At 49.8% G+C, this 21,943-nt stretch overlaps 1 protein-coding gene and 2 long non-coding RNA genes across 6 annotated transcripts in view; 1 reads left to right on the top strand and 2 right to left on the bottom strand.

The window, feature by feature from the left end:
* Nucleotides 1-1,121: 1,121 nt before the first annotated feature.
* On the bottom strand, nt 1,122-12,635 carry LOC111772777 (uncharacterized). The gene is made up of 3 exons (XR_011437364.1): nt 12,301-12,635; nt 4,796-4,885; nt 1,122-2,817 (listed from the first exon to the last, which is right to left on the bottom strand). It is a non-coding gene; the product is annotated as an uncharacterized lncRNA (long non-coding RNA).
* Nucleotides 12,058-21,537, top strand: LOC111772776 (uncharacterized). Its single transcript, XR_002806801.2, has 5 exons — nt 12,058-12,420; nt 14,144-14,310; nt 14,679-14,844; nt 17,136-17,537; nt 21,288-21,537. It is a non-coding gene; the product is annotated as an uncharacterized lncRNA (long non-coding RNA).
* The window catches only part of CDH3 (cadherin 3), a 44,151-nt gene continuing 40,459 nt past the window's right edge, over nt 18,252-21,943 (bottom strand). For all 4 annotated transcript variants that reach the window (XM_005608364.4, XM_005608363.4, XM_070263059.1 and 1 more), the window contains 2 exons: nt 21,468-21,614; nt 18,252-19,127 (listed from right to left, as the gene is read on the bottom strand). In XM_005608364.4, coding sequence (XP_005608421.1) covers nt 18,918-19,127; nt 21,468-21,614 — 357 coding nt within the window. In that variant the 3' untranslated portion in view covers nt 18,252-18,917. The remainder of the gene's footprint in view (nt 19,128-21,467; nt 21,615-21,943) is intronic.

Here is a 21,943-nt window from a genome sequence, read left to right as displayed (position 1 = left end):
TAAGTACATATAAATGCTCAATAAAGAACTTTTTAAAAACATTCTCCTCCTCCTTGTTATTATTCCTGCTATATGAAAGAACGTATGTAATGCTTCGTGGGTAGCCTGGCAGAGCGTCAGTGCTTGCTAGACATTTGTTTGTGCACTTTTTGAGATTATCAGAGCATTCTCCTTCCTCTCTGGGGGAAGGAACTGAGTTTTCCGGGAGCGAGAGCTACTTGCCCAAGGTCACCAGCAATTCTGAGACGGAGCTCTCAGCTTGAGCCAGACAGGCGTCAGATTTTAAGAAGGTTCTACAAAGAGCTGAGTCAGGGTACACACGGGAAACCCCCTTTTCCTCAGTGCCCAGAACTTCAGAGATCTCAAGTCCTCTCTGTTTTAACCTTTTTTCCGCATTTTTAAAAATTAAACTATGCTTCACATATAGTAAAATTCACCCTTTTTGGTGTACGGATCTGTGCTTTTGACAGACACCCACATATCTACCACTCTATGGAAGATGTAGGACAGTCCCATCAGGCCAGAAGATTCCCTGTGCCCTTGGTAGACAACTTCTCTGTGCCCCCCTAGCCATAGACAACCACTGAGCTCTTTTCTCTCCCTGTAGTTTGCCTTTTCCAGAATGGCATAGAAATGGAATCATACACTATGAGGTCCATTGTATCTAGTTTCCTTCTCTTAGCGAAATGCTTTTGAGATTCACTCACGTTGTTCCATATATTCATAAGTCATTCTTTTTCTTTTCTTTTCTTTTTGCTGAGGAAGAGTCACTCTGAGCTAACATCTGTGCCAATCTTCCTCTTTTTGCTTAAGGAAGATTGTCACTGAGCTAACATCAGTACCAATCTTCCTCTATTTTGTATGTGGGATGCCGCCACACCATGGCTTGATGAACAGTGTGTATGTCTGTGCCCAGATCCAAACCTGTGAAGCCCAGGCCACTGAAGTAGAGCACATGAACTTAACCACTACACCACCAGACTGGCCCAACAGCGCCCCTTTGATGTGCTGGTGGGAGTGTAAATTGGTACAATTCTAGTCAACCTGAACATTCACAAACCCTACACCTTGGAGAGTCCATCCCTCAGCATTTAACCAGAGAAAACACCAGAAACATGTGCTGGAGGAGACCGTACAAGAATATTCCTAGATGCATTATTCATAATAGCAAAAATCTGGAAAAACCCAGATGTCCATTGACGGGATAATGGGTTATAAAAATGCAATATATTCATACAATGGAAAAACAAAGCAATAAAACAATGAATGGACTGCAGCTACACACCACAGCATGAATGAATCTTAATAATATGACTTTGAATGGAAAAACTAGTTCCAAAAGATTCTGGACCATATGATACTCTTTTTATAAAAGTTAGAAATAATTAAAAGTAAACAGTATAGGGGCCGGCGCCATGGCCGAGTGGTTAAGTGGTTCGGATCCTGGGCGCGGACATGGCACCGCTCGTCAGGCCACGTTGAGGTGGCGTCCCACATCCCACAACTAGAAGGACCTGCAACTAAGATATACAACTGTGTACGGGGGGTGGTTGGGAAATAAAGCACACACACAAAAAAAAGATTGGCAACAGTTGTTAGCCCAGGTGCCAATCTTTACAAAAAAAAAAACAAAACAGTATATTTAGGCCTTATGCATATATGTGATTAACTACACAAAAGAAGCAAGGGAAGGAAAAACACAACATCAGAAGACTGGTTGTCTCTTGGGGATGTGGTGGGGTGGGACAGAGAAGGGTCCCACAGGTAGATATAGGTTGTTGTTATGTTCTAGTCCTTGGGTTGGGTGGAGAGTTAAAAATAAGTGAATAAATGAATCAAATTGAAAACTAGACATGCGCACACCAATGATACAAAGTGTATCATGAATCGGAGATTATGAGTACTCTAATTCTGTCACGTGAAATGCATTAAAAATTAAAAAGTAAGTCTTCCTTGGGGCCGGCCCGGTGGTGCAGGGGTTAAGTTCGCACGTTCCGCCTCTCGGTGACCCAGGGTTCGCTGGTTCAGATCCCAGGTGTGGACATGGCACCGCTTGGCAAAAGCCATGCTGTGGTAGGCATCCCACATATAAAGTGGAGGAAGATGGGCATGGATGTTAGCTCAGGGCCAGTCTTCCTCAGCAAAAGGAGGAGGATTGGCAGTAGTTAGCCCAGGGCTAATCTTCCTCAATAAATAAATAAATAAATAAATAAAGACTCTACAAAAAAGCTTGGGAAAAAAAAAAGTAAGTCTTCCTCTCAGGTCCCTCAGCGGCTTTGTTCCCCTCCCCAAAGGAACTACTGTTACCACTTTCTGTGTCTCCTTCAGGAATAAACCGCCTTTCTCTACCTAGTCTATAAAGTACTGTGTTTTCACTCAACAGCAGTTCACAGACAGCCTGCCACAGCCATAAATATGGATTCCCAATAGTATCTTAATGGCTATAATGATGTAATTTCCCACTGTTTAAATGCCTATAATTTATTAAACTAATTCCCTTTTTTATGGACCTGGGTTTTTTCCAGTGAATATTCTTATAAACAATGTTACGAGGATCTCTAATTGTCTGGCTAGGTCTTCAGGATAAATTTCTCCAAGCAGAGTTACTGGGTCAAAGATGATGTGCATATTTCAGGTTTCTGAGCCATCTTTGGTGCCCACCAGCAGGCAGAGAGGTGACAGTCTGAGAGATCTGGCAGTGGGCCTGGTGCTGCGATGTCTTTTGTTCCGAAAGCTACTCCAGAGGTTATTCATCAGCAAAGCAACGTTACCCGTTCCCAGGACCTCCTTATGGGGCAGCAGGAAATGGGGTGGCTGCTGAGGGCAGAGGAGAACAACAAGTCTTTATTAAAACCCTCTTCACCAAGAACGCTTCATTAGTACGGATCTTGGCCCTGCATTTGGGCAACTCCCTGCAGACTGGCGTGGGACTATGTCTCCTGGGGGAAGACAAGCGGGAGTCCAGGGTGTGCCCGGGCTGCTTGGGCATTGACCCCACCTCTCCACTTCCGTTCACTCAGTTATGCAATTACTGTCGTGCAGCGGGTAAGAGCTGACTCTGGAGCCAGGTGGCCTGGATTAAAACCCTTGTTCCTCCACTTCCTAGCTGTGTGACTTTGGGGAAGTTTAGAGCCTCTCTAGCTTCAGTTTGCCCGCTGTGTGATGGGGCTAACACCACCCACCTCATTGGCTTGTTCTGACCCGTAAATGAATTAGTACACATTAAGTGCTCAAAACACATTTGATGCGCTGAAAGCACTCTACAGTTGTTCACCCGGTACCTGCCCTGGGCTAGCCCCACAGCCCCAGCCCTCAAGGTGTCCTCCTGCTGGTGGGGGAGATGGACAGGTAAGGAGGCATTTACACTTCAGGGTGATGAGCGCATTAATGCAGGTCTAAGGAGACTCTTTTAGAAAGGATGTCAAACCTGGACAGCTTCCTGGAAGAAGTTACATCACAGCAGGAACCAAATCTCTTGTAGGCTAAAGGAGAGGCAAAGCAGCTTTGAGAGATGAGAGACCAGCCATTAACTCCCTTTACTGGAAATGTGAAGATGGGATTCAGAGGTTTTTTTGGTCTCAGATTTCAGTTCAGCAATTTCTCAGCACTTGCCTGGGTCCCAGGAACTGTGCTTGGTGCCAGGGCTGAGAGTGCCAGCTGGAGATCATCAGGCAGAGGCCCTCAGTGAGCTTAAGATCTAACTGGGGAGATAGACACGAAACACCTAAGGGCCAGCCTCTGATGAGATCTACTGGACGAAAGAACAAAACATCAAGGGAGCAGCTAATTCGGACACTCCCAGGATTGTGGAAGGCTTTGCAGAGGAAATGCTTGTAGGACTTTATCAGATCTGGGGAGGGCTGGGGTGAGAAGGAAAGGCAGCCCAGGTAGGGGAAGAACACAAGCAAAGGTGAGGCAAGAGGAAAGTCTCCATTCCAGGAAGGGTGAACTGTCCAGCATGGTTCGTGGGGGCTGTACCTGGGGTGAGGTAATGGGAGGGCAGAAGTTAAGGCTGTAAGACCAACTGAGGCCAGGGTCTGGAGGGTTCACATGACAGGCCACTTGGACTTCATCTAGTAGGTCATGGGAACGGAACAGAAGTGTTTAAGTGGAGAAATGACACATGATGAGATCTGTGTTCTGGAAAGTTCACTCTGGCACAGATGGGGGAGGAGTCCTGGGGCGGCAGCACAGCTCAAAGACCCCTGTAATTGTCCACGGAAGAAATCTGGTGGGCACAGAGAGGACGAGTGGAGCATTTGTAAGCAGCCCTCTGAAACACTTGAAATCAGAACCCTGAAGTATTCCCTGGTGGCCCATGAGCCGAGAGGTCTGATATCCCTGGAAAAATAAACCCGCTCCTGACCCCAGCCAGCAGGAGCAAGAGCAACACGATATACTTGTTGGTTAGGATTAGGGAAACTGCTCCCCTTTACTGAGGGTCAACTGAATTATTACAGGAAATAAGAGAGTGATGTATAAAAGTGAAATGACTTGTTTTTATTGTTTTTTCCTTAATGGAAACAATACATGAGATCAACGTTTAAAGTATTTCTCAAGGATCATAAAGTGTAGTCCACCAAAAACAATCTCGACTTCATTTCCATAGAGACATGGAGAGGGAGGGAAGGTGGGGGGATCTCAGGAGGAGGAGGAGGGAAAATTGGCCAAGGGGGAGTGGCAAGAGGTATGGGAGGGAGGAGGATGCCCCGGGCCTAGAAGTGGACTGAGTAAGACCCTTGGAACTGGGAGGTCTCGAGTTCAAATCTAAGCCAAATTTCCCCAATTTCCTTACCTGTCAAATGGGGATCATCATGTCCTTGTCACAGGGCACAATGAATATTATTGGCTCTGCATCTGAGAAAGAGTAGACTTCTCTGGTCACCTGATTGGAGTGAGATAAAAGAAAGTGCTCTGCACATCAGCTAGCTTTTATTTATTTATTTTTCCAATTTATTTTTTTAATTTAATTTAATTTAATTTTGTTTTTGAGGAAGATTAGCCCTGAGCTACCATCCTCTGCCAATCCTCCTCTTTTTGCTGAGGAAGATTGGCCCTGAGTGAACATCTGTGCCCATCTTTCTCTACTTTATACGTGGCACGCCTGCCACAGCATGGCTTGACAAGCGGTGCCATGTCTGCGCCTGGAATCCAAACGGGCAAACCCCAAGGCAGCCAAAGTGGAACGTGCGAACTTAACTGTTGCACCACCGGGCTGGCCCCCTACCTGGCTTTTAGAAAGCTCTTAAGACAAAGGGACCATTATTATTATCATTATTATTATCATTATTATTATTGTTATCATCATTATTACTATTACTATTACAGCTTTATTTATTATTATTTCCTTTTGAAGTTCTGATTGGCCACTTGTATTCACAGCTCTTCAGCTGCTCTTATTGAAACCTTTCTAGACTCATTGATTCAAGGAGTCACCCGGGATTGAGGGTGCTGTCTTAGATCTTCAGTCCTGGGGTTGGCTCAGTGGCTTCCTGCTTCCTCTGTCCCCAAGCTTTCTGACTGCTGGGCCTGCCAGGAAGCCTCAGGGATAGCCGGGGTGGTTTGTTCCTCCTGCTCCTTCCCCTCAGCTGCCTGGTGGCTCCTGATCACACAGGCAGCGTCCCTGAAGCTCTCTCCTTCATATCCTGCACTCAGGCCTCGCCCCTCAGCTTTGACTTCTTGTCCAGGGGAACCACCCCAGGGAGGAGAGAAACATGAAATAAAAGATGTGAGTTCCGTTCGTGGTGTGGGACCCACCACTTTTCCTTCACCCTTTCTGTTCCTTCCTCTCCAGCTGGTGGCAACTTCCCTCTCCCATCTCTAGTGGGAAGCATGACGGAGGCTGTGGGAAGCTGGCACTAATGCCCCTCCCTTCCAGGGTCCCGTGGCCTGCGTGCGGTCCAGATCCCTCTCTAGAACCCCACGCCTGTATAACCTCACTGCATCTGAACATCTCCGTTTACACGTCCTGTAGGCACCTCAAAATGTTCAAACCCAAGGCATGCTCAGAACCAAACTCATCATTGCCAACTTGCTCTTCTGTCTTCATTTCAGAAAATGGCACCATTATCAACCCTGTTGCCCAGGCTAGAAACCTGAACATCTTGCCCTTAACTCCTTCCTCTCACTCACTGCCCACATCTGATCAGCCACAGAATCCTCCCAAATATCCCCCAATCCACTCACTTCTGTCCATCACTCACCACCACCTTTATCCCAGCCACCATCACCCCTACTTGGATGACGGCAACGTCTTCCGTGCTGGTTTATTCCCCTTTGCCCACCAGATCCATTCTCTTCCCGTCTCTCTTGAGCTCTGTGTCCTAGGAGGCCGACCTGTATGGACCACACCACCCCCAGCTCCCCTGTATTCTGCTTTTGGCTGGTTAAATTGAGGGGAGGAACCTGAAAGAAAACGGGCTGGGAGGAGAGCGAGTTCAACTTTACCACCTCGTCCCTGCCAGGCTGAGGTCTGGCAGCGGCTGTGTTCTGCAATCTACAGCCACAGCTCCTGTCAGGGGACCCTCTTTCATGGCTCCAGCTCTCACTGGGATCTGAAATGCCATTTCCTCCCCTTGCTCCACGAGGCCTAAGGGTGGAAATGGCTTCCCATGTGCTAGCCCCAGGATGCCTGTCTACTTCACAGTGGCTGGTTATGTAGCCCAGTGATTCTCAACCAGGGATGATCTTACCCCTCTGGGGACATTTGGCAATATCTAGAGAAATTTCTGGTTGTCACAAGTGGGGAGAGGTGCTACTGCCATCTAGTAGGTAGAGGTCAGGGATGCTGTTAAACATCCCACAAGCACAGGACGGCCCCCACAACAATTATCCCTCCCAGATATCAGTAGTGCTTAGATTACGAAACCCTGCGACCACGCCCACTGCTGTCAGTAGCACCTCCACTAACTCTCCTCAGTCAGTCTTTCGAGTTTGTCTCTTTCTTGCCAGCAGCCCGGCTGAACACTGGTCTCCCTTTCCAATCCATTCTCCACACTGCAGCCGAGGGCTCCACCACCTTCCCTCTCCTGCTCCCCCCAATCACTCATTCCTTCCATCCTTTCTTTTTTCAAATCTAACTTTTGGGCCAGGTAAAGCATTCACATAGTTCAAAAATAACAAAACACAAAAAAGGTATAAAGTTCAAGTACCTCCCCTCCTGTCAATCATCCACCTCATTAATTCCCAGCCCTCTCCCTACAGTGAGCTACGGCTACGAGTTTCTTCTGTATTCTTCCAGAACCTTGCTGTCCAAGGTTACTTGCCGCATGTGGCTGTTTAGCTTTAAATTTGATAATAAAGTAAATTAAATGAAGTAAAAAAATCAGGGGCCGGCCCCGTGGCTGAGTGGTTAGGTTCACGCGCTGCGCTTCGGCGGCCCAGGGTTTCGCTGGTTTGGATCCTGGGCACGGACATGGCACTGCTCATCAAGCCATGCTGAGGCGGCGTCCCACATGCCACAACTAGAAGGACCTACAACTAAAATATACAACTATGTACTGGGGGGCTTTGGGGAGAAAGAGGAAAAATTTAAAAAAAAAATTAAAAACAAAAAGAAATCAGTTCCTCAGTCACGCGAGCCACATTTCAAGTGCCACTTGTGACTAGTGGCTACAGTATTGGTCAGCACAAATATAGAATATTTCCATCACCACAGAAAATTCTACTGGATGGCGCCGTTGTAGAGTTTCTCTCTGCATATTTAAGTAAAAAATTCTTATATTCTCATTTTCCTCCTCTGTTTTTACACAAAAGTTAGCACACTTTACACATGGCCCTCCAGCTTGCTTTTTCCCTTGACAAGATACCTTGGAGAACTTTCCACATCGGTACATAAAGAGCTTCCCCATTCTTTATTCTCGGTTGCAGAATATTCCACGCTGTGAATACGGCAGAGTTTATTTAAGCAGCCCCGCACTGATGGACTAAGGGTTGTTGCCAGTCTTTTGCTGTTACAGACAGTGCAACAATGGTGAATGGCCTTGTCCATCTGGAATTTTGCATGGATGCAAGTGTTTAGGACACACACCAGAGAGATCATTCTAGAGCACCAATTTGGTCATACCCCTCCCCCCGCTGAGCCTACACGGTTCCTCCTAATCTCCTTCCCCAGACCATGGTAAACTCTCTCACAGCCCTCAGGTCTCAGCTTGGGTGTCACCTCTTTGGGGAAACCCTCCCTGACTCCACACCAGGTCAGGGTGGCATCGCCTGCACTGTAATCACCTGGATGCTCCCTGTCTCCTCCCCTAGGCTAGAGCTTCGTGAAGGAGGCGTGGGCAGGGTGCAGGGCTGTCCGGATCTTTGATGTTTCCCAGGGCCTGGCCCAGGGCCTGGCGCTCAGCAGGGGCTCAGCAAACATCTGCTGAGTGCTGAGGCAGCCACCAAGTTCTAGCAGCTGTTCTTTTCAGGGCTCTGTGGGCTTCCGCCCATCATGGAGCGCGAAAGGAGAACCCTTAGAGAGCAGCTGATTCGGATGGGGAAACTGAGGCACAGAGGTGGCAGCCTTTTGATCAGCCTCCTTCACTCCAATCTCCCCTTTTTTCCCAGCCCACCCTGCGGTTAACGAAACAATAAAAAGTATAAGGATTAACATTTACTGAGTACTTGCTGTGTGCTCAGCGTTGCTCTAAGTGTGTTATGTGCACTAACTTCTTTGATTGCTCAGCAACTCCGTGAGGCAGGAACTCTCGTCATCCCCATCTTATGGGTGGAGAAACTCGCGCTCCAGAGAGATCGTAACCTGGCACAAATGGCAGAGGACGACGTGAACCCAGGCACTGGGGCTTCAGAGCCCACACTCTCACACTCTGCTGAGCTGTCTGCTGTTCTTGGGGCTTCTCCCATTTTCCAAAGTTCACCGTGGCTCCTTACTGTCTCAAGCCCAAAGCCTCTTCCCTTATCATCCGTCCTCACTCTGCCACCCTGGTCCTTGTCATCTCTGCTCACCCTGCCACCCCGGTCCCACCCCTTCAAGCTTGGCTTGGTTTATTTCCTACTTCATCGGGTTCCTCCTGGAACAAGATCCTAAGACCCGAACCAGACTGGGCTCTCCTACCCTTGCTGCACCCACCCCTGGGCCTCAGTTTTCTCATCTGTACAACAGGTTGACGGCAAGGGAAAGCATGGGACTCTTCAAGTCCCTTCCTTTTTCATTCTAAAATTCTAATAAACTATTCTTTTCCTGCTTCTCTCCTCCTTTCTTACAGCCCCTTATCCAACTCCCAACATCCTTCAAGACCAACTCAAAGGGCTTCCTCCTCCAGGAAGCCTGACTAGCTTCTTCCAGCCCCTAAATTTCCCTCTCACTCTTCCCTGAACTGTAGTTTAATACTCAGATTAGCACTTAATTCTTCTTTTACTTTCTGGATGTAAATTAGCCCTCCACAAAGAAAGTGAATACTCTTTGAAAGAACCTTTCAGATAAAATGCAGAGGATGGATTTAAATTTTCCAGCTTCATTCTTTGAAGTACCACCTTCACCGTTTATGGCATCCCTGAGTTCTACCTTCACTAATCTTTACTTAATATTGTTTCTTTAAATGGACTGTGTAAAACTTAAATTTATTTTAAATGAAAAATATTGACAATATGGTAAATGGAAAGCTAGCATCATTTGCCATACTAGAAAGTAAATATAAAAAGAGTGACAACGGGGGCTGGCCCCATGGCCGAGTGGTTAAGTTCTTGCGCTCCACTGCAGTGGCCCAGTGTTTCGTCGGTTCAAATCCTGGGCGTGGACATGGCACCGCTCATCAAGCCACGCTGAGGCGGTGTCCCACATGCCACAACTAGAAGGACCCACAAGTAAGAATATACAACTATGTACCGGGGGGCTTTGGGGAGAAAAAGGAAAAAATAAAATAAAATCTTAAAAAAATAAAATAAAATGGTGTTTAAAAAAACCCCAAAAACATGACAACAGAACAATGCTGTTAAATTCTAGGCCTTCTCTCCTTGGTTAAGGGAGGAAACTGTGAGTGTTAAAAGTCCTTAAAGACTTGCTAAGCACAAAAACAGGCAAATCTCTCCTTGACACAAGCAGAAGGAGTGAAAGAAAACTGAAAATGGAATAACTTTCTCTCTGGAGATTCAGGGTCATTTCATACCTTAATATCTTGCTCATGTATCACCTAAGATCATCTTGTCACCCAAGGAAGTCACTAAAACATTTTCCACGTCTAATGCTTGTTTTTTTTTTTTTTTTTTGAGGAAGATTAGCCCTGAGCTAACATCCGTGCCCATCTTCCTCTACTTTATATGTGGGACCCCTACCACAGCATGGCTTGTTAAGCAGTGCCATGTCTGCACCTGGGATCTGAACTGGTGAACCCCAGGCCACTGCAGCAGAATGTGTGAACTTAACCGTGGTGCCACCAGGCCAGCCCCTCTAATGCTTGTTTTTAAGTTGTACTTGCTTATAGGAAGCAAGACAGAACAATGCCAGGTGGCCAAATGGCAGAACCAGTCCAAACCAGAAAGGTCCAAGATGGCGATGGGGTACCATGTTCAAAAGGAAACGTGTTCAAAAGGAAATGTGTGCAAAAGGTGCTGTGTGCAAGAAAGGAAGCTCTGTACATGTTCCAAATGCCCCGCCCCAAGTGATGACTGAAGACCTTTCCCCTGTCATATCCCATAAGAACCCTGCTCACCTTCCCTTTGGGAGAAGTTGTTTTAGAGCACGAGCCCTGTCTCCTCCATTCATTGATTAATGAACAATGTTTCTGCTTTGCTATGCCCAACCTGGGTCCGTTCTATTGGTGTGAGCGGCTCCAGGCGAAAGGACCCACTTGCAGGGCCCCGGTCCCTTAGGGCTCAGTAACAATCTCACATCCCACCACAGGCACACAGCCCGCATTCTAGGGAACAACGGCTTGTTCAGAACAGGCACAGCCAGCTTCATGGCCCACCTCTGCCCTTCTCCAGCCTCAGTGTGCTCCTCTGTAAAACGAGATGACCACAGCCACTCCTGGGACTGCTGTCAGGACTAGACGCGATGTCCCACATGGTGGCCCTGGGTCCTCTCGGCTCTGCGGCTTAGCACCTGGGCATAACCATGGGTGACTTACCCTGTCTCCCTGGGCCTTAGTTTCCTCATTTCCCAGAAGGAATTGACAAAACCTGCTTTGGAGGGTTCTAAAGCCCTTTTATTCAACAAATATTTCTTGAGTACCTACTACGTGCCAGGCAGTATTCTGTAGGTTGGGGATGTGGCAGAGAAGGAGAGACGCAAAAATCCCTTTGGGGGCCGGCCCCGTGGCCGAGTGGTTAAGTTCGTGCTCTGCTTCGGCGTCCCAGGGTTTCGCCGGTTCGAATCCTGGGCGCGGACATGGCACCACTCATCAGGCCATGTTGAGGTGGTGTCCCACATGCCACAACTAGCAGGACCCACAACTAAAATATACAACTATGTACCAGGGGTTTTGGGGAGAAAAAGGAAAAAAAAAATCTTAAAAAAAAAATCCCTGTCCACATGAAGCTTATCCTCAAAGGGGAGGAAGGGGAGGGAGGAGAAAGACGCTAAACAGGACCAATAGATAAAATAGATCCTACCGTCTGGCGAGAAGTAATAGATGCTCTGGAAAAACAGGCACGGTGTGTGGGGGTGGGGTTGCAATTCTAAAGAGGGTAATTCAAGGGTAGAATCTGACAGCTGACATTTGGGTGATGCCTGAGGGAGGTGAGGGAGCCATGAGATATCTGGGGGAACAGCACGCCAGGCAGAGGGCACAGCAAATGCAAAAGCCTGAGGTGGAGCCAGTCTGCACTGTTCCGAGAAGAGCAGGAGGCTGACGTTGCCAGAACAACGGTGTGAGTGAGGAGAGAGCAGGAGGCGAGGGCCCAGAGCAACGGGGTGCGATCACGTAGAGCCTCACAGGACATTTTAAACTTCGGTTGGAATCGGAGTGAAGCTTCAGCCGGCTGCCTGGCACACCGTAAGTGCATAACTCACAGAAGCCCTAATGATGATGATCACTGTAATTACTTCCTCGTCTCCCCAGAAGGCCTCAGTTGTCAGGTTCCAAGGTGACACACAGAGGCCTGCCCTGCCCTCCCAGCCTGCCCTGGCTTACGGGAAGGCAGCGGGGACGGGAGAGATGGAACCCGGCCCGAGCATTCCTGACCCACCCATCCCCTCTCAGATTCCTCCCAGGCCCCCCACAGCCCTGCAGCTTGCTGGGCAGCGGGCACGGCAATGCTGAGGCAGCTGAGGGGACGGGCGGCTCCGGTCCACCCCTAACTTGGAGACGGCCTAATCAGAAGCCGCGAGAACAATAATAGCGGTTACCACTTACTGACCCCTCACAGCACATCAGGCTCCGCTCTGCGTGCTTTGCAAACATCCTCTCACAGCGGCCTCCTCTCAGCCCTTTGAGAGAAGGGCTGTCTTGAGGAAACTGAGGCTGAGAGGTCTGGCTGGTAAGTCACACCCACATCTGCGGCCTGTAGTGGCTGCACTCCTCACCAGGGCTTGGCCCCACCCGATCTGAGGCTCCTTTCTGACAGGCTCCCACTGCGGGGGTGGGGGGTGGGGGTTGGGGGGGGGGGAACTGGCCTGAGAGAGAAGAATCTTGTAGCTCCTGCCTGCCAGCTCTGCAGCTGCCCGCAGGCCCAGACAGGTCCCGGCTGAGGATGGAGCTGAGGAGGAATCAGGTTTCGCCAGCTCCAGGATGGAGCTGAGCTTGCTGAGTCAGCCCTTTTCCCAGGGCTTGTGGGACCAGGCCCTGCCCTGACCCCAGCCTCCTGCCTGGGTGTGGAGGAGGTGGCCCAGGACTGGGCACCTGGGCCCCACACCTTACCTGTTTGACCTCATCTCCCACTGCAGCCTTGCTTGCTCTTTCTCTCTGCTCCAGCTACACTGGCCTCCCTGCTGAACCCCTCCAAGTACACTCCTGCCTCAGGGCCTTTGCATTTGTTCCTTTTACCTAGGCATACCTGCACACTTGCTCTCCAGTATTCTGCAGTCTTTGCTCAAATGCCACCTTCTCAGCAAGGCCTCCTCTGACTGCTAAAACTGAGCCCCCACCCCGGCCCCTTACTTCCTATGCCGTTTCAGCCTATCCTCCTCTATAGCCTCACCTTTCACTGTACCAGATGTTTGACTGATTTGTCTTGTTTATGGTCTGTCTCTCATTGAATGGCAGCAGGATGGCCCGTAGACCTCGGCCCTGCTCAGGCCCTCCTGCCTCTCCCACGGAGCTAAGGAGTCATCACTGCTAGAACCCCTGCCCCACTCCCTGCCCTCTAGACCATTCCCCGCCCAAATGGTCCCAGGCCCTCCCAGGTCTGTCCTGATGGCGGCCAGCATGGCCCAGGTATGTACTTCTAGGCCCCAAGGGTGGTCAACGGAAGGCTGTTTGTGAAGACTGGGGATGGAGCTTGGACTCGCGGGCTGGGGTGTCCACACATAGACACACACCTACACAGGGACCCTCATGGTGTAGGATGGAGCCTGGGTGGGTAGAGTAGTGGACTGACCTCTGTTCCTGGCTGGGGACTAACTCTGTCTGTACAGCCACATTCGGGCCCAGTACTCTAGGTGTCCCAGAATCCAGATTAAAACCTGGCCTTCCTGATCACCGTGAAGACAGGATTGTTCAGGTAGCAAGACAGAGTCTCGTTTATTTAACCGTTTACTTGACTCTTACGGTACTTGGGTCCTAAACGCATTTTTGCCCGGAGCCCTGATACATTAGGGCTGGATTTTTGACCAGTTTTCTGCATCCTTAGCACCTAAAACTGTACCCGGTACAGAACACATGCTCAGCAAATTGTTAAATAAATGAATTAAAAAAACCCTGGGGCGATGCCCCATATGCTCAACGGGCCCCCAGAAGTGGTTGGAAACGTGTGGCTCTCCTGTGTCAGGGCCTCAGAGTCTCAGCGTTGGGTGGGGCCCAACTCTGCCGTGGGAGGGGTGGGGGGACTGAAGACCCTCTTCCACCACCTGCCTGCCTGCCCCCCCTCCCCCTTCATAAGTGGAGTTTTTCATTCTTGACAGCAGAAAGAGCCCATATTTGGGAATCAAGGAGACCGGGACCCCAAAACTGTCAATTCCTGGCTATGTGTGGTCATTAATCTCTCTGACCCTCAATTTCCTTTAAAAAAGAGAACCATAAAACCTCCCTCCCCATGGTTGTAGGTGGGAGAATTCGTGTAACTGACTCCATGCATGTGAAGCGCATGGCCAGTCATTGCCCAGTAAGTATTGACCACTGCTGCCACCACTGCCACTCTCACCATCACTGTCATCGCCAAAGTGCCTGAGGCAGTTCCTGGCCCACAGCAGACTCCCAGACAAGGTACAAGGTATGTGGCAGCCAGTGTGACTGTTCCGCCCTCGGGTTCCCTCCCTTCCTGCAGACTTCGTGGGGCGGGCCATGCCGTGGTTCAGGTGAATGGTGCCCTCTGCCGGGTGCGAGGGGAAGGGCCATCAGGGAAACCACAGCCGCTCGGGCCACCGCAGTGGCTTTCTGCAGCCTAGGAATGTCTGGCTTAGGTGGGAAGGGCAGTTTCCACCCATGTTGTGAGTGTGGAGATAAAGGGGCAGTAACTGGCCCTGTCAGTCCCTCAACAACCACAGGAGTAGTGACAACAACACTTACGCAGCACTCGTATGCCAGGAAGCCTTCTAAGCACTTGACAGATACTAACTCATTTACTCCTCCATTTTCCAGATGAGAAAGTTGAGGCACAGAAAGGTCAAGTGATTTGTCTAAGGCGTCACGCCTGGAAGTGCTGGGATTTGAACCTGTGCCCTGGAACCATGCCTCCTCGGTGGATTTTAGTGGGAGGCAGGCTCTGCCTTTAGTCAAAAGGCAGCTGGCCCCATGGAGTTCCCCAGTGAGTCTGGAACTGGACATCTGGGGTGTGGGCTGCTGAAGGGGCTTCCCAGGGTGACCACCCCCACCTTTTCAATGGCAGGCCTATCGCATGGTTGACCTCAGGGCTCCCTGCCTGACTGGCCATCCCTCAGTGTTTCCCTGCCTGGGTCTTCTTGCTGTGTCCCCGTGTGACCCGTGGTTAAGGAAGGTCCAGCCTAACACAGGGAGCCAGGAATTTGAGGCCTCAGCTCCTTGCCCACCTTGCGGGGATGAGAGCCATCTCCCTCAGGCCCCTCGAGGGCCTGGGCAAAGCCCACCTGAAGAGACAGGTTCTATTTGCAGCCTCTTTAGGAGGGAAAAAAGATTGTCAGACCAGCCACAAGGGAAAAGGCCTGGTGTGAAGCGAGGCCTGGGCTCTGCCCGTCTCTGCCCCGCTGCAGAGATCTCGGCCGGTGCCTGCTTCCAGAATCTCCTTCCACCTGAAAAATGACAGAGGTGGACAGGGGGCAACTTTCAAAATGCTCTGCATTTAGGGGTTCTTAAGGAGAAACATTGGGAAGGGGAGGCCAAGAGGGGTCTCTGAGCACCCCAACCCCTCCTTCCAACAAAGTCTCACTTTTTATTTATTTATTTTTTGGAAGATTAGCACTGAGCTAACATCTGCCGCCAATCCCCCTCTTTTTGCTGAGGAAGACTGACCCTGAGCTAACATCCGTGCCCATCTTCCTCTATTTTATATGTGTGACACCTGCCACAGCATGGCTTGCCAAGCAGTGCCATGTCCCCGCCCGGGATCTGAACCAGCGAATCCCAGGCCGTCAAAGCAGAACGTGCGCCCTTAACCGATGTGCCACCGGGCCAGCCCCCAAAGTCTCACTTTGATTACCTTTTTTGTTGGATTTGGGTTCTGGGGCTTCAGCTTTTAAAAGTCTGGGGAAAAAAAATCATTTAATAGAATAAGCCCAAGGTCCTTTCAGCACCAACCTGTCATCCGAGACAGAACCTTCCACTCAGACTCAGGCAGCCTTGATCCCAACCAGGACCACAGGCCCCGCGCCCTCCCCAGTTGTTGGAGGACCGGCTTTCAAGCACCTGCAGAGATGGATGCTCCAGGGAGTTTAACGTTGTTGAGGGCAAAAAACTACAATCACTAATGTCCACGGATGGCGGTAAGATTAAATAAATGCTAACATCAAAACTGGATGTGTTAGAGACAATAAGGCAACCTCCTTGTATGTCCTGTTATGAAAAGATATAATGCAACATGTGTATGTACTGCATGGGGGAAAACAAAGATCAGAAGGAAATAATCCAACCCCTGAATCACAAAATGTGAAGGATTAACATTCAGGGTACTCGAAGTCAAACATTCAGGTGGTCCCTGTTGGTATGACTAGACGAACTGGTTATTTACAGTTAGCACCCACTCTGAGTGGTTAGCACTGGTGACTATTTACCAGCTGCAAATATTGTGACTTCGTGTTATAGGCCCTAAAGACCAGATCCTGGGGCCGGCCCGTTGGTGCAGTGGTTAAGTTTGCATGTTCCGCTTCAGCGGCCCGGGGTTTGCCAGTTCGGATCCCAGGTGCAGACATGGCACTGCTTGGCACACCATGCTGTGGTAGGCATCCCACATGTAAAGTAGAGGAGAATGGGCACGGATGTTAGCTCAGGGCCAGTCTTCCTTAGCAAAAAAGAGGAGGATTGGTGGCAGATGTTAGTTCAGGGCTAATCTTCCTCAAAAATAAGTAAATAAGAAGTTGAAAAAAAAAACAAAAGACCACATCCTAAGATTTATAGTTCAGGTGAGAAGCAGGCCCTGAGTGAGAGACGTGATATCCTTCCGCCTCACAGAGCCCAGGCTCCTTCTTCCAAATCACTCAGAGGCCGGTGACTGGTGCCATTGCCAAGGGAATCTAGATCCATCCACAGACCAGGCTTGGCTAGGAAAGGCTCCTTTTCCTCCTCAACTCCCTCGAAAAATCTCAGGGGAGGAAGGCCAGCCTGCACAGTAGCTGTTTGGTTTTATTATTAGCCTCGGCCGAAGATAGGGTTGCAGGCTCCTCAGAGAGGAGTTTAAGATAAGGGGCAGCAGGTGTTGGCTGGTTGAGACACCTAATCCTCCCGCACAACCTTATCAGCAAGAGCAGCAGGGCCCTGGTAGCGGGAGACATGAGGCCGCAGGAGCCGGGGGAGCAGCTCTAGGAAGAGGCGGGAGGTGGCTTTGACTGTGGGCTAAGACGCTGCGGACCAAGGACAGGTGAGGAGATTTCTTACCCGACTTAGTTACCGTCTGACTTCCCCATCCAGGGTCTGAGGCTTCCAGATGCCCTCCGCTTCATCCTTCAGAGCCTCAAACCTGCATGTGCATCAGCATCACCTGGAAGCTTGTTAAAACAGACTGCAGGGCCCTGCCTGCAGGGTCTGATCCGGCAGGTGATGCTGATGCTGATGCTGCCGGTCCAGGGACTGGACTCTGAGTACCAGCTGTAAAGGACGACTCACTCTCGCAGGATGGAAACACTGAGTTCAACGTCAGCAATCCTTTCAGCTTCGCGTTAGATTCTTCACGTCTATTGCGAAGAAAAATTTTAAACTTCGCTTTAACAAAGGCACACATGGAATTGCCCTATGCTTGCTGCCTCTTCATCCTTCTTCCTGCATCTGTGCCCTGGTATTGTGAGGAATGTTCCAATTTCAGTGACATCCTGGGTGAGTTCTCTAATTTTCTGTCTGGCTTGATTTTGATGATGATCAGGTGTCATTTAAAAAAAAATACACTGAGGCCATTCTTTAAAGGAGGAAAAGCCCCTCAGAGGGTGATCGTGAGGATTTGTTTAAAGGAAATCATTGAAGTTAAGAGCTGTCCGGGCCTAGAAAGTACTGCATAAATGGTAGCTGTCACCAATGAACACAAATAGCACCTACTGTGTGCCGGATATTAATTCACTTTATCTCCATAAAAACTCCCCATGTTACACATGAAAAATCCGAGGCAGGTAGAGGGTAAGAGACTTGCTAGGAAGTAGATGAGTCGGATCCTCCCCAAGCATCGAGCCCACAGCACAGAAGAGAAATCTTCACGTTCTGCCCCACGTGAGAGCACAGAAAAGACGTCGCCGCAGCTCTGGTGGGGCTCAGCCCGGCGGTGGGGAGGTGAATGGTTCCCTCACACAGACCAGCAACTCTGAATACGGCGGGAGGAGGGCAGGTGTGCCCCACTTGCGCACGTCAACCATCCCATCAGGAGGAAGCTGGGGGGAAGCCGGCAGGGTTAAAAGCACGCGCTCACTCACTCCCCTAGAACAGCACTGAAAATTCTAAAAACTATTGAATTGTACACTTGAAATGGGTGAATGGTATGGTGTGTGAATTACATGTCGATAAAGATGCTATAAAAAAAAAAGAGTTCACTCCCCTGGCACCTCTGGGAAAAGTTCCTTTAATAAAAAAGTTCTAGTACATTTACACGATTGTCATCACCCTTCATCTACAGCACTCGATAGGGAAAATAAAAAATAAAGGACAACCTAGACGCGCTCAGTATAAAAACGCAGTGATCCACTCAAACAGGAGGCCTCGGGGCCCGGAGATCAGAGAGAAATGCAGCGAGCCAAGCAGCTCTGTCCTGGGCTTCTGGAGGACTCCAGGGGATGGCTGAGGACCCGCCTCTAACTTTTTGAAAATAGCATTAAAAAAAAAAAATCCAGGTTGCAATGAGAGGCCTCTTTCTAAGGAGAAGGGTCCATTCCAGAAAGAAGGTCATCACGGGGGCATCAGAGGCAGTCCAGGCCCAGGACACAGGGCTGAGCATTTTACGGCAGGGGAGAGGCTCCCGGAAATTCGCCTCCGAGGCCACCCCGGCCTAGGCCGAGAGGTGGTCAGTGCTGAGGGCAAACTGCCCGTGTGCCTCCATTCTCAAAGGCTTAGAAACCAACCCCCATACTAATGTCAGCCTCGAGGCCTCTTCCCTCCAAGTCGCTAAGGCCACTTCTCAACACGTTCCAGAGTCCTTGGCCGCGGTGGGGACTGAGACCCCTGGAGATGCAGCTGCGGCCTGACGTTTAGTCCCTGGCCTGCTGGCAGGGAGGCCTAGTCGTCCTGGCCACCACCGTACATGTCCGCCAGCTTCTTGAAGCGGCTGCCCCACTCGTTCAGATAGTCATAGTCTTGGTCCTGGTCCGAGGCCGAGGAGGTGAGGGAGCTCAGGGAGGCGGCGTCAGAGCCACTGCCCTCGTAGTCGAACACCAACAGAGAGTCGTAGGGCGGGGCCGTGGGGTCCGTGTTAGCCGCCTTCAGGTTCTGTGGCGACAGAGAGCAGGGGGTGAGGAGCAGCGGGATCAGACCCCTGGCAGCTGCGAGAGCTCAGCCAACCGACTTAGTTCACCTTGCTGAGCCTGCATCTCCTCCTCAAAGCTTTGACGGTTGAGATGAAATCATGCCTATAAATACTCAGGGCCCAGCATACAGCAAGTGCTCAGGGCAGAAGACCTGCGGTTAAGGGCAGGGACTCTGAAATCAGATGACTTGAGTCAGAGCTCAGACTTCACACACTAGTACGTGACCTCGGGCAAGTCCCTTAACCTCTCTGTGCTGTTTTTGCCTTGTCTCTAAAATGGAGAACAAGGGGTCGGCCAATTCTGATCCTGGGCATGGACCCACACACTGCTCATCAAGCCATGCTGTGGCAGCGTCCCACATAGCAGAGCTAGAATGACCTACAACTAGGATATACAACTATGTACTGGGGCTTTGGGGAGAAAAAACAAAAACCCTTAAAAATAGGGGGCCTTTATATAGTTTTAGCAGAATAAAGGAATATATGCAAAGCACTTATCAGAGTAGTACCTGGCATAGAGTGAAATACTATTTCCTCATTTGTAAAATAAGGATAACAATAGGATTCCCACCCTGCAGAGCTGACGTGGGATTAAATGCGACAGTATTTGCAAACTATCTGACACACGTTCTGGAAACTGCCTTCATTTAACGGGAGGGAAAAGCTCCAGGTATTTGGCTGCAATCCCGGCTTCTCAAACCAGCTACCCTGAGCAACGTTCCCCAGGTGCTTTTGATTTTCCACAGCACTCTCAAACACGCTCAGGCTAGAAAAGAGTCTCACCATCAGGCCATTTCTAGAAGGCAAGAAGGGTAAACTATTTAGTTTCCCTTTTTGCAAAAGAGAAGACTGAGGCAGAAGGGTTCGAGCCAAGGTGAGGTTGCCTGGCTGCCCATTGAGCCCTCTGCCCACTGCTGCTTCCTTGCACTCCCCCATCCCCCATCCCCCATCTATCCATCCTTCCTTCCTCCCTTCTTACTAAAAGGCTCATTTACTGATTGCTAACAAGGTTTCAGCTGTGCTAGGCTCATATCCTGTATCTCCTACGCACCCAGTCCAGGGGTTCTCACAACCCTGGCTGTATATCTGATTTCCACACAGAGCTAAAAAAAAGATTAGAGCCTAAAAAAACAGATGCCTGGATTCCAGGCACTGATATTTTTCAGAATTCCTCAGATAAATCAAATGTGTGACCAGAGTTAAGAACACTGGAGAGGAGGCCGGCCCTGTGGCTAGGTTCATGCACTCTGCTTCGGCAGCCCAGGGTTTCACCGATTTGGATCCTGGGTGTGGACATGGCACTGCTTGTCAAGCCATGCTGAGGAGGCATCCCACATGCCACAACTAAAAATACACAACTATGTATGGGGGGGCTTTGGGAGAAAAAGGAAAAATAAAATCTTTAAAAAATAAAAAAGAACACTGGAGACACTCAGCTATTAGCAACAATAGCTGTCATTACCTAATAAATGCTGGGTGCCAGGCAAATGGTTCCCAAACTTAAATTACCTGGAAATCTTTAAAGAAATTCCAAAGCCCAGGCCACATCCAGATTAATTACATCATAATCTTAGGGGGTGACTCAGAGGCACCAGCAGTTTTTGAAGTTCTCCAGGAGACTCCAATGTGCAGGCACGTTGGGAACCACTGTGCTAGTGCTGTTGCTGGTGCTTATTCATCCAGCCCTTAAAGCAGCCTGCAACAGAGGGGCCCAAACTTGGCTCCACTGGAATCACCTTGGATCTTTAAAAATTCAAACCCAGGGGCTGGCCCGGTGGCACAGTGGTTAAGTGTGCATGTTCCGCTTCTCGGCGGCCCAGGGTTCATCGGTTTGGATCCCAGGTGCAGACATGGCACCACTTGGCAAGCCATGCTGTGGTGGGCGTCTCACATATAAAGCAGAGGAAGATGGGCATGGATGTTAGCTCAGGGCCAGTATTCCTTGGCAAAAAGAAGAGGATTGGCAGTAGTTAGCTCAGGGCTAATCTTCCTCAAAAAAAAAAAAAAAAAAAAAATCAAACCCAGGTTGTCTAGCTCTGGCTCTAGAGTTTTTTCCTAATAACCCCTATATTTGTTGAATAAATAAATTATTCCTAATCTATTCTTTACCCTCTGCAAGTTAGGGTTTTATGGAAGAGGAAACAGAAGCCCAGAAGTTACTCAAATGTGCCAGAGGTCACACAGCTGATTGGCGGTGGAGTCAGGATTTGAACACAGAGCCAAGACTCCAAGCCCACGCTCTTTCTCCTGTGCTGCTGGTGCTTGGACAAAGGGCTGCCCTAGGCTGGCCCCTCATGCCTCACCTCGATGATGAAGTTGCCGATTTCATCAGGGTTGGCTGGACGTGGACGGTACATGGGTGTGGGGATGAAGGTAGGTGCCACATCGTTGCGGAGAATCACCTCAGGCCGGGCCTCCAGACCCCGGTGGAGTTGGGTGATGTCGTAGTCCTTCATGAGAGTGAAGGAGAACATGGGTTTCAGAGGACCTCCCACTCCCCTACATTTACATTCTCACCCCCCTAGCCTACCATTTGGATGTTCTGGTTCGTGGGTAATGTCAGAGATGTCTGAAAGCCCTAGTTTCCACATCCCCTCCTCCCAATAAGGCACAGGCTCAAGGTCACCTTGGCTGCGGCCAAAGAGCCTACGGTAACGGACCAGACAGCCTCTCAGAAGAGGAGAGCTGGTGGTCGCTTCTATATGAAGAATGATGCTTCAGGCCAGGGTCTGGTCAATGGAGCTAACACGGTTAGTTGGTTGACCCAACCACCCCTGCC

Source organism: Equus caballus, chromosome 3 (genome assembly GCF_041296265.1).
Source record: "Equus caballus isolate H_3958 breed thoroughbred chromosome 3, TB-T2T, whole genome shotgun sequence".
NCBI lineage: Eukaryota > Metazoa > Chordata > Mammalia > Perissodactyla > Equidae > Equus > Equus caballus.
Note: the sequence above shows the minus strand (reverse complement) of the source record. Positions and strands in the feature narration are given on the sequence as shown.